Source organism: Cherax quadricarinatus, chromosome 58, assembly GCF_038502225.1.
Source record: "Cherax quadricarinatus isolate ZL_2023a chromosome 58, ASM3850222v1, whole genome shotgun sequence".
Taxonomy (NCBI): Eukaryota; Metazoa; Arthropoda; class Malacostraca; order Decapoda; family Parastacidae; genus Cherax; species Cherax quadricarinatus.
In genome coordinates this window covers 12,511,018-12,523,143 of record NC_091349.1, presented here as the reverse complement: position 1 = coordinate 12,523,143, position 12,126 = coordinate 12,511,018, and the positions used below count along the sequence as shown (strand labels likewise).

The window sequence follows — 12,126 nt, the reverse complement described above, 5'->3', positions numbered from 1 at the left end:
CACACATCCTTGTCTAAGGCCTACTTTTACTGGGAACAAATTTCCCTCTTTCCTACATACTCTAACTTGAGCCTCACTATCCTCGTAAAAACTCTTCACTGCTTTCAGTAACCTACCTCCTACACCATACACTTGCAACATCTGCCACATTGCCCCCCTATCCACCCTGTCATACGCCTTTTCCAAATCCATAAATGCCACAAAGACCTCTTTAGCCTTATCTAAATACTGTTCACTTATATGTTTCACTGTAAACACCTGGTCCACACACCCCCTACCTTTCCTAAAGCCTCCTTGTTCATCTGCTATCCTATTCTCCGTCTTACTCTTAATTCTTTCAATTATAACTCTACCATACACTTTACCAGGTACACTCAACAGACTTATCCCCCTATAATTTTTTGCACTCTCTTTTATCCCCTTTGCCTTTATACAAAGGAACTATGCATGCTCTCTGCCAATCCCTAGGTACCTTACCCTCTTCCATACATTTATTAAATAATTGCACCAACCACTCCAAAACTATATCCCCACCTGCTTTTAACATTTCTATCTTTATCCCATCAATCCCGGCTGCCTTACCCCCTTTCATTTTACCTACTGCCTCACGAACTTCCCCCACACTCACAACTGGCTCTTCCTCACTCCTACAAGATGTTATTCCTCCTTGCCCTATACACGAAATCACAGCTTCCCTATCTTCATCAACATTTAACAATTCCTCAAAATATTCCTTCCATCTTCCCAATACCTCTACCTCTCCATTTAATAACTCTCCTCTCCTATTTTTAACTGACAAATCCATTTGTTCTCTAGGCTTTCTTAACTTGTTAATCTCACTCCAAAACTTTTTCTTATTTTCAACAAAATTTGTTGATAACATCTCACCCACTCTCTCATTTGCTCTCTTTTTACATTGCTTCACCACTCTCTTAACTTCTCTCTTTTTCAACTTTTTCTCCTCAAGTCCATGCCTAATACCCCTTAAATAAGTAGTGATGCCACTTTAGTGCAGTAAATCTCCCTTTTTAGCCTGAAGAGAAAACATCTTTCTTTCCATTCATGTCTTAACACACTACCTACCATTCCCACTATTTATTCAATGGTTCACCTCATCTTTTGCTGACACACTGTCTAAAGCTTCCTCTCTAAATTATGGATTAAACAGCTGCAAATATTACACTCACCTCATCTAAGGTCTCTTCTAAATAACTAAAATTCTTCCTGAGGGCACTGAAACTGTCATGCTGCTCCTTAAACTTATTATTAAAACTGGTAACAGTATCTGTTAATGTGGTGATCCTAGCATTAAGCACCTCTGTCATCTCCAAAAAATTTTGTTCGTACTTCCTACGCTCTGTTTCATTTGTTTTTGCTCTGTCTTCTGTTATTCTCAAAAGCTCTTGGAGATTAGTTTGCTCATTATAAATCTGAAATATATGTTAAAACTAAAACAGAAAGAAGTGCTGTACATACAAAGATAAAGAAAATGTAAGGAAATTAAGAAGAAAAGCCACATTATCATGGATGAAACAATTCACAACTAATCCACAGACGAGATGAAACTAGATTGCAGTGTAATCCATTCTGTCGCTATTGAGCCCACTCATGACTTATGACCTATGGTGAATCACAATGTAATCTATTCTCGTGGATCTACATGATATACTACCAACATTAGTATTATTCAATGAAGATCTAGGCATAACAAATATAAGTCCCGATAAAAGTGTGTTCTGAAAATGTCTTTTCTTCATCTAGTCTTATCCCTAATTTGTAGCTTATGGGTACAAATGAATGTTAGGCCTGGTCATGGACTGGGCTGCTGGGGCATTCACCCCCGAAACACTTCTAGGTATACTCCTACGGAGTTCGTACAGCACATGGGAAATAGAGGCAATCTCATTCAATCCAAGGAAGGTGAAGACAAGCCTAATTCCTTACATCAAGAGCTGATTTCTTTTTCTGTCTCATAAACACGCTAGATAACAGGGACATCTTGCTACTCCTACTTACACTTTGGTCACACTTCACAGACACGCACATGCATATATATATATATACATACATCTAGGGGTCGTCCTCGAAAGGGTTGGAGAGAGGGGGTAAAGGAGGTTTTGTGGGTAAGGGGATTGGACTTCCAGCAAGCGTGCGTGAGCGTGTTAGATAGGAGTGAATGGAGACGAATGGTACTTGGGACCTGACGATCTGTTGGAGTGTGAGCAGGGTAATATTTAGTGAAGGGATTCAGGGAAACCGGTTATTTTCATATAGTCGGACTTGAGTCCTGGAAATGGGAAGTACAATGCCTGCACTTTAAAGGAGGGGTTTGGGATATTGGCAGTTTGGAGGGATATGTTGTGTATCTTTATATGTGTATGCTTCTAGACTGTTGTATTCTGAGCACCTCTGCAAAAACAGTGATAATGTGCGAGTGTGGTGAAAGTGTTGAATGATGATGAAAGTATTTTCTTTTTGGGGATTTTCTTTCTTTTTTGGGTCACCCTGCCTCGGTGGGAGACGGCCGACTTGCTGAAAAAAAAAAAAAATATCTAGGTTTTTCTCCTTTTTCTAAATAGCTCTTGTTCTTCTTTATTTCTTCTATTGTCCATGGGGAAGTGGAAAAGAATCTTTCCTCCATAAGCCATGCGTGTCGTATGAAGCGACTAAAATGCCGGGACCAATGGGCTAGTAACCCCTTCTCCTGTAGACATTTACTAAAAAAGAGAAGAAGAAAAACTTTATAAAACTGGGATGCTTGAATGTGCGTGGATGTAGTGCGGATGACAAGAAACAGATGATTGCTGATGTTATGAATGAAAAGAAGTTGGATGTCCTGGCCCTAAGCGAAACAAAGCTGAAGGGGGTAGGGGTGTTTCGGTGGGGGGAAATAAATGGGATTAAATCTGGAGTATCTGAGAGACTCAGAGCAAAGGAAGGGGTAGCAGTAATGTTGAAGGATCAGTTATGGAAGGAGAAAAGAGAATATGAATGTGTAAATTCAAGAATTATGAGGATTAAAGTAAAGGTTGGGTGCAAAAAGTGGGTCATAATAAGCATGTATGCACCTGGAGAAGAGAGGAATGTAGAGGAGAGAGAGAGATTTTGGGAGATGTTAAGTGAATGTATAGGAGCCTTTGAACCAAGTGAGAGAGTAATTGTGGTAGGGGACCTGAATGCTAAAGTAGGAGAAACTTTTAGAGAGGGTGTGGTAGGTAAGTTTGGGGTGCCAGGTGTAAATGATAATGGGAGCCCTATGATTGAACTTTGTATAGAAAGGGGTTTAGTTATAGGTAATACATATTTTAAGAAAAAGAGGATAAATAAGTATACAAGATATGATGTAGGGCAAAATGACAGTAGTTTGTTGGATTATGTATTGGTAGATAAAAGACTGTTGAGTAGACTTCAGGATGTACATGTTTATAGAGGGGCCACAGATATATCAGATCACTTTTTAGTTGTAGCTACACTGAGAGTAAAAGGCAGATGGGATACAAGGAGAATAGAAGCATCAGGGAAGAGAGAGGTGAAGGTTTATAAACTAAAAGAGGAGGCAGTTATGGTAAGATATAAACAGCTATTGGTGGATAGATGGGCTAATGAGAGCATAGGCAATGGGGTCGAAGAGGTATGTGGTAGGTTTAAAAATGTAGTGTTGGAGTGTTCAGCAGAAGTTTGTGGTTACAGGAAGGTGGGTGCAGAAGGGAAGAGGAGCGATTGGTGGAATGATAATGTGAAGAGAGTAGAAGGGAGAAAAAGTTAGCATATGAGAAGTTTTTACAAAGTAGAAGTGATGCAAGGAGGGAAGAGTATATGGAGAAAAAGAGAGAGGTTAAGAGAGTGGTGAAGCAATGTAAAAAGAGAGCAAATGAGAGAGTGGGTGAGATGTTATCAACAAATTTTGTTGAAAATAAGAAAAATTTTTGGAGTGAGATTAACAAGTTAAGGAAGCCTAGAGAACAAATGGATTTGTCAGTTAAAAATAGGAGAGGAGAGTTATTAAATGGAGAGTTAGAGGTATTGGGAAGATGGAGGGAATATTTTGAGGAATTGTTAAATGTTGATGAAGATAGGGAAGCTGTGATTTCGTGTATAGGGCAAGGAGGAATAACATCTTGTAGGAGTGAGGAAGAGCCAGTTGTGAGTGTGGGGGAAGTTTGTGAGGCAGTAGGTAAAATGAAAGGGGGTAAGGCAGCTGGGATTGATGGGATAGATAGAAATGTTAAAAGCAGGTGGGGATATAGTTTTGGAGTGGTTGGTGCTATTATTTAATAAATGTATGGAAGAGGGTAAGGTACCTAGGGATTGGCAGAGAGCATGCATAGTTCCTTTGTATAAAGGCAAAGGGGACAAAAAAAAGTGCAAAAATTATAGGGGGATAAGTTTTTAGAGTGTACCTGGTAAAGTGTATGGTAGAGTTATCATTGAAAGAATTAAGAGTAAGACGGAGAATAGGATAGCAGATGAACAAGGAGGCTTTAGCTAAAGAAAGGTAGGGGGTGTGTGGACCAGGTGTTTACAGTGAAACACATAAGTGAACAGTATTTAGATAAGGCTAAAGAGGTCTTTGTGGCATTTATGGATTTGGAAAAGGCGTATGACAGGGTGGATAGGGGGGCAATGTGGCAAATGTTGCAGGTGTATGGTGTAGGAGGTAGGTTACTGAAAGCAGTGAAGAGTTTTTACGTGGATAGTGAGGCTCAAGTTAGAGTATGTAGGAAAGAGGGAAATTATTTCCCAGTAAAAGTAGGCCTTAGACAAGGATGTGTGATGTCACCGTGGTTGTTTAATATATTTATAGATGGGGTTGTAAGAGAAGTAAATGTGAAGGTCTTGGCAAGAGGTGTGGAGTTAAAAGATAAAGAATCACACATAAAGTGGGAGTTGTCACAGTTGCTCTTTGCTGATGACACTGTGCTCTTTGGAGATTCTGAAGAGAAGTTGCAGAGATTGGTGGATGAATTTGGTAGGGTATGCAAAAGAAGAAAATTAAAAGTGAATCCAGGAAAGAGTAAGGTTATGAGGATAACAAAAAGATTAGGTGATGAAAGATTGGATATCAGATTGGAGGGAGAGGGTATGGAGGAGGTGAATGTATTCAGATATTTGGGAGTGGACGTGTCAGCGGATGGGCCTATGAAAGATGAGGTGAATCATAGAATTGATGAGGGGAAAAGGGTGAGTGGTGCACTTAGGAGTCTGTGGGGACAAAGAACTTTGTCCTTGGAGGCAAAGAGGGGAATGTATGAGAGTATAGTTTTACCAACGCTCTTATATGGGTGTGAAGCATGGGTGATGAATGTTGCAGCAAGGAGAAGGCTGGAGGCAGTGGAGATGTCATGTCTGAGGGCAATGTGTGGTGTGAATATAATGCAGAGAATTCGTAATTTGGAAGTTAGGAGGAGGTGCGGGATTACCAAAACTGTTGTCCAGAGGGCTGAGGAAGGGTTGTTGAGGTGGTTCGGACATGTAGAGAGAATGGAGCGAAACAGAATGACTTCAAGAGTGTATCAGTCTGTAGTGGAAGGAAGGCGGGGTAGGGGTCAGCCTAGGAAAGGTTGGAGGGAGGGGGTAAAGGAGGTTTTGTGTGTGAGGGGCTTGGACTTCCAGCAGGCATGCGTGAGCGTGTTTGATAGGAGTGAATGGAGACAAATGGTTTTTAATACTTGACGTGCTGTTGGAGTGTGAGCAAAGTAACATTTATGAAGGGGTTCAGGGAAACCGGCAGGCCGGACTTGAGTCCTGGAGATGGGAAGTACAGCGCCTGCACTCTGAAGGAGGGGTGTTAATGTTGCAGTTTAAAAACTGTAGTGTAAAGCCCCCTTCTGGCAAGACAGTGATGGAGTGAATGATGGTGAAAGTTTTTCTTTTTCGGGCCACCCTGCCTTGGTGGGAATCGGTCAGTGTGATAAAAAATAATAATAATAAAGAGCCTCTCACCAGAATCAAAGAACTTCCCATGAGGAGTTATTTATATACAGAAAGAGCAATGCAAGAATGGTTGAATAAATGGTTATTAGAACGTAACATGAGCAGCAGTAAAACTTGTGCGGGCGTGTTAGATAGAAGTGGAGGCAAGTGGTTTTTATAATTTGATGTGCTGTTGGAGTGTGAACAAGGTAATATTTATGAAGGAGTTCAGGGGAACTGGTTAGCCAGACTTTTGAGACCTGGAGGTGAGAAGTACAGAACCTAGACTTGGAAGGACGTGTGGTGATGTTACAGTTTGGAGAGTCATCTGAACTTTGATGTTGGCACCCTTCTTCCAAGACAGTGACTGAATAAGTGACAATGAAAGTGTTATTCCTCTATTGGGTGACCCTACCTCAGTGGGAGAAAGCTGTGCTAAAAAATGAAATAAAAGATTGGGAAAGGTGGAGAAAAAAAGTTACATCACAAAAAAATGGTTCACAGAAAATGTTACAGAGTAAGATCTTAAAATAACCACTGTACAAAACTGTCAGCCTGAAGTACATATAAACAAAACTCAGTAGCACAAACTCATATTAACAACTGTAAACAACTCAGGGAACAGACAAGATTCAAATCATAGCAATCAATCCTACAACCAGCAGGTCAATACTATAACCACTAGGATGCACGCACATTATTATTCATCAAAATAGGTATGAAAGAAGTGAATGTTTTCAGATACAGTGGACCCCCGCATACCATTGGCATCACATAACGATTAATCCGCATACCGCTTGCTTTAATCGCAAAAATTTTGCCTCGCATACCGCTTAAAAACCTGCTCACCGCTGTTCGTCCGAGACACGTCCAATGTGCGCCTTCGTCAGCCTCACATGTTCCGCCGGTGGCATTGTTTACCAGCCAGCCTCCGCGGTAGCATCCAAGCATACAATCGTAACATTTCGTATTATTACAGTGTTTTTGGTGATTTTATCTGGAAAATAAGTGACCATGAGCCCCAAGAAAGCTTCTAGTGCCAACCCTACAGCAATAAGGGTGAGAATTACTATAGAGATGAAGAAAAAGATCATTGATAAGTATGAAAGTGGAGTGCGTGTCTCCGAGCTGGCCAGGTTGTATAATAAACCCCAATCAACCATCGCTACTATTGGTGGTACAGCTGCTGCTGCTGCACTGTCAGCTGCTGCTGCTGCTGTAGCATCGTCTGCTGCTGCTGTAGCATCGTCTGCTGCTGCTGTAGCATCGTCTGCTGCTGCTGTAGCATCGTCTGCTGCTGCTGTAGCATCGTCTGCTGCTGCTGTAGCATCGTCTGCTGCTGCTGTAGCACTGTCAGCTGCTGCTGCAGCATCGTCTGCTGCTGCTGTAGCATCGTCTGCTGCTGCTGTAGCATCATCTGCTGCTGCTGTAGCATCGTCTGCTGCTGCTGTAGCACTGTCAGCTGCTGCTGCTGCTGTAGCATCGTCTGCTGCTGCTGTAGCATCATCTGCTGCTGCTGTAGCATCGTCTGCTGCAGCTGTAGCATCGTCTGCTGCTGCTGTAGCACTGTCAGCTGCTGCTGCTGCTGTAGCATCATCTGCTGCTGCTGTAGCATCGTCTGCTGCTGCTGTAGCATCGTCTGCTGCTGCTGTAGCATTGTCTGCTGCTGCTGTAGCATCGTCTGCTGCTGCTGTAGCATCGTCTGCTGCTGCTGTAGCATTGTCTGCTGCTGCTGTAGCACTGTTGTTGGTGTGGCTTATTGAGAATATACCAAGAAACAATTAACCCCAGAGGATTTGCCACCCAGGATAACCCAAAAAAGTCAGTGTCATCGAAGACTGTCTAACTTATTTCCATTGGGGTCCTTAATCTTGTCTCCCAGGATGCAACCCACACCAGTCGACTAACACCCAGGTGAACAGGGAAAAATGCCTGGAACTAGTGCTCATATTGGTGAATTTAAAGCCAGCAAAGGTTGGTTTGAGAGATTTAAGAATCGTAGTGACATACACAGTGTGATAAGGCCAGTTCTGGAAGAAAATGCCAAACAGGACCTACAGTACTCAGGAGGAAAAGGCACTCCCAGGACACAGTGTCTCATCAGTCATTGCAGCATCTTCAATAAAGGTAAGTGTCATTTATTCTTCATTTAGTAGACTAGTACATGCACAATATATACTGTGCATGTACTACTCTACTATTGTGCATGTATCCTTCTCTTTGTGTGTAGGAAAATGTATATTTCACGTGGTAAAAATTTTTTTTCCATACTTTTGGGTGTCTTGCACGGATTAATTTGATTTCCATTATTTCTTATGGGGAAAATTCATTCGCATACCGATTATTTCGCATACCAATGAGCCCTCTTGCACGGATTAAAATCGGTATGCGGGGGTCCACTGTACTTGGGAGTTGACGTGTCGGCGGATGGATTTATGAAGGATGAGGTTAATCATAGAATTGATGAAGGAAAAAAGGTGAGTGGTGCGTTGAGGTATATGTGGAGTCAAAAAACGTTATCTATGGAGGCAAAGAAGGGAATATATGAAAGTATAGTAGTACCAACACTCTTATATGGGTGTGAAGCTTGGGCTGTGAATGCAGCAGCGAGAAGGCGGTTGGAGGCAGTGGAGATGTCCTGTCTAAGGGCAATGTGTGGTGTAAATATTATGCAGAAAATTCGGAGTGAGGAAATTAGGAGGTGTGGAGTTTATAAAAGTATTAGTCAGAGGGCTGAAGACGGGTTGTTGAGGTGGTTTGGTCATTTAGAGAGAATGGATCAAAGAAGAATGACATGGAGAGCATTTATATCTGTAGGAGAAGGAAGGCGGGGTAGGGGTCGTCCTTGAAAAGGTTGGAAGGAAGGGGTAAGGGAGGTTTTGTGGGCGAGGGGCTTGGACTTCCAGCAGGCGTGCATGAGCGTGTTCGATAGGAGTGAATGGAGACGAATGGTATTTGGGACCTGACGATCTGTTAGTGTGAGCAGGGTAATATTTAGTGAAGGAATTCAGGAAAACCGGTTATTTTTATATAGCCGGACTTGAGTCCTGGAAATGGGAAGTACAATGCCTGCACTCTAAAGGAGGGGTTTTGGGATATTAGCAGTTTGGAGGGATATGTTGTGTATCTTTATATGTATATGCTTCTAAACTGTTGTGTTCTGAGCACCTCTGCAAAAACAGTGATTATGTGTGAGTGAGGTGAAAGAGTTGAATGATGATGATGAAAGTATTTTCTTTCTTTTTGGGTCACCCTGCCTCGGTGGGAGACGGCCGACTTGTTGAAAAAAATATATATACTCTAAGAGAAGTTAACATAAAAAAAAAAAACTTAAACAGAAACAAATCAAGATTTAAAATGAGAGCACTGGGACATGAAGAGGTAGTTGTATGGAGTTAATAAGCACAAAGGAATTGCATAAAAATAATATAAAATTAACCAAAGAATAATGTGCAATCACAACATGAAAAACAACAATAATGCTAAGTTTTGTGGAAAAATTAACTCTACATAGCACTTAGTCCATGCAAAGGTACAGTAAACTCTCTCACAACATGCGGGATATGGGCCTAAAAATTAGCAGCTTATGAAAAAGTGTTATGCAAAGCGAAAAATAGGGTTACATCCCAGCATTTAACCAAAATCACTGTTGTCTTATGTTATGAGAGGGTTTACCATATATTAAATCATTATAACAACCTGAAGGTATTCAGTATGTATATTTTCCAGCTCTGCACTGATGAATTCCTTCTCTTTACAAACTTCATGAAACGTCTCTATGTCAACCATTGTCTTTTTTGCAGTCTGCAGGGCTCTCATTGCGGAGTCTAACTCCTCCTTCACCTTATCTAGCTCAGATTTAACTGCTCCATAATCCTGTGCCCTGTGAGTAAGGAAAAAATATATTAATGAAATACTACATTCAATAATAACTTTTAAAAATACATGAACAATGTTAGCAACAAAAAAAAAATAAATTCTTCTTCTTTCAACAAACCAGCCATATCCCACCGAAGCAGATTGGCCCAAAAAGAAAAAGTTTCTCTTTTTAACTTTAGTAACGTATACAGGAGAAGGGATTACTAGCCCCTTGCTGATGGCATTTAGTCACCTCTTACGACACACATGGCTTAAAGGAAGAATTCTGTTCCACTTCCTCATGGAGGTAAGAGGAAACAAACAAGAACAAGAACTAGTAAGAAAATAGAAGAAAACCCAGAAGGGTGTGTGTATATATACACTTATACATGCATGTGTAGTGTGACCTAAGTTTCAGCAGAAGTAGCAAGATGTACCCGAAATCTTGCATGCTTATGAGACAAAAAAGACACCAGTAATCCTACAATAAATGTAAAACAATTACAGGCTTTCATTTTACACTCACTTGGCGAGACAGCAGTACTTTCCTGGGTGGTTGCTGTCTACCAACCTACTACCTAGGAAAAATAAATTAGAATTAAAATATGGTAGGTAAGAAGTTGGTAGACAGCAACCACTCAGGGAGGTACTACCATCCTGACAAATGAATGTGGCATGGAAACCTGTAATTTATTGACACAGTGCTAGGATTGTTGGTGTCTTTTCTATCTCAAACATGCAATTTGGCAGATACATCTCTCTACCTCTATTTACACTTAGTTCATACTACACCTGCATGTACGTACATGTATGTGCATACACACCTATCTGAGATTTCTTCTATTTTCTTAATAGTTCTCGTTTTAATATTATTTCCTTTCATCTCCATGGGGAAGTCGAAAAGAATCGTTCCTCCATAAGCCAAGCATGTCATAAAGGGTGACTAAAAAGCTGAGAGCAAAGGGCTAGTACCTCTCTCCTTGTATTAATTGCTAAATTTAAAAAGAGGAACATTTCAAAGTTAGGATAGAATGTGCATGCATGTATTACAGATAAGAAACAGTTGATCATGTATGTCCTAGCTCTAAGCAAAACAAAGCTAAAGAGGGAAGATTTTCACTGAGGATAAATAAATGGGATTAGGTCAGGAGTGCCTGAGAGAATTCAAGCTAAGGACTAGCAGAATATTGAATGATCAGTTATGGTAGGAAAAGAGCGAATACAAATATATATATAAATTCAAGGATTATGTGGATTAAAATATGGGTATGATGCAAGAGAGTGGGTTATGTTAACTCTTTCAGGGTTGGGACCCCTGCTCTCAGGGTAGAAAATTAAAAAAAGAAAAAAAAAAAATTTAGGAAATCCTAGAGAATCTTTTTCTGAAGGTAATAAAACAAAAAGTACCAAATTTGATGGAAAACTGATGAAATTATGCTTTTGCAAATTTTGCTGCCAGCGACATTTATGCAGCGGCGATTTTATCCACTTTGAATCCGATTTTAGGACAATTACATTGTTCCAGTCGACCAAATTCTTAGCTATTTTACCAGTATGCCTTCCATTCTATCAACTGAGTACCAGGAACTGCCCATTCAACCACCCAATAAAGTGATCAGAAATTGGTAATTTGGCCAATTTCACACAAAATTCAAGAAATGTCAGTATCAAAATGGGGTCCAGAATAAACAATGAAGACATTCTTGGCACTAAAGTAACATTTTCTCACTTCATTAGTTACACCTGCAGGCCTCTCCAATATTTCATATTAATTCCATTTAGAATTTTATTCACACTGTTATACTAATTGTATAAATAATGTCATTGCATTCATATATACATATCAGACTGGCCAAACGGACATGTATTGGATAAGCGATGTCATTTGTGTACTCTGGAATATCGGCAAAAATTGAACATTTCAGTGTTTTTATTCCCATTATGCACTGCTTGTTGCAGGATTTTTTATATGGGGCACACGTACTGCACAGACCCATTCTCTCATATCTAGGCCCAAATATACCGCTCACAACTTATCTGAGTGAGCTGAGCTCATGGTGTAGAACTATAGAACTGACCTTGTCTTCCTAGCCGCAGTTCTATGGGACCCACCCTCAAAGGATTAAGTGTGTATGCATCTGGAGACAAGAAAGTGTAGAAAAAGATTGATTTTGGGAGATCTTAAGTGAGTGTTTAGGACGTTTTGAACCAAATGAGAAAGTAATTGTTGTGAGGGACTTCAATGCAAGTGGGACAAACTGTTACAGAGGGTGTAGTAGGTAAGTTTGAAGAAGTTCCGGACATAAATGATAACTGGGGGTCTTTAATTGAACTTTATGTAAAAAGACGTTTGAT

The 12,126-nt window shown here is 40.5% G+C and overlaps 1 protein-coding gene and 1 long non-coding RNA gene across 8 annotated transcripts in view; one reads left to right on the top strand and one right to left on the bottom strand.

Moving 5' to 3' along the window:
- The window catches only part of LOC128697976 (centromere protein F), a 266,000-nt gene that overhangs the window by 106,287 nt on the left and 147,587 nt on the right, over positions 1 to 12,126 (bottom strand). For 5 of the 7 annotated variants that reach the window (XR_011393629.1, XM_070097610.1, XM_070097611.1 and 2 more), the window contains 2 exons: positions 9,613 to 9,796; positions 1,188 to 1,430 (listed from right to left, as the gene is read on the bottom strand). Coding sequence is in view for 6 of the 7 variants with exons in the window: in XM_070097610.1 (XP_069953711.1) it covers positions 1,188 to 1,430; positions 9,613 to 9,796 (427 nt within the window). In the remaining variant the exon portion in view is untranslated. The remainder of the gene's footprint in view (positions 1 to 1,187; positions 1,431 to 9,612; positions 9,797 to 12,126) is intronic. The other 2 variants (XM_070097614.1, XM_070097615.1) reach the window with 1 other exon arrangement.
- LOC138854423 (uncharacterized) overlaps positions 1 to 12,126 on the top strand; it is a 147,889-nt gene that overhangs the window by 3,094 nt on the left and 132,669 nt on the right. The gene's annotated exons all lie outside the window — the stretch shown is intronic.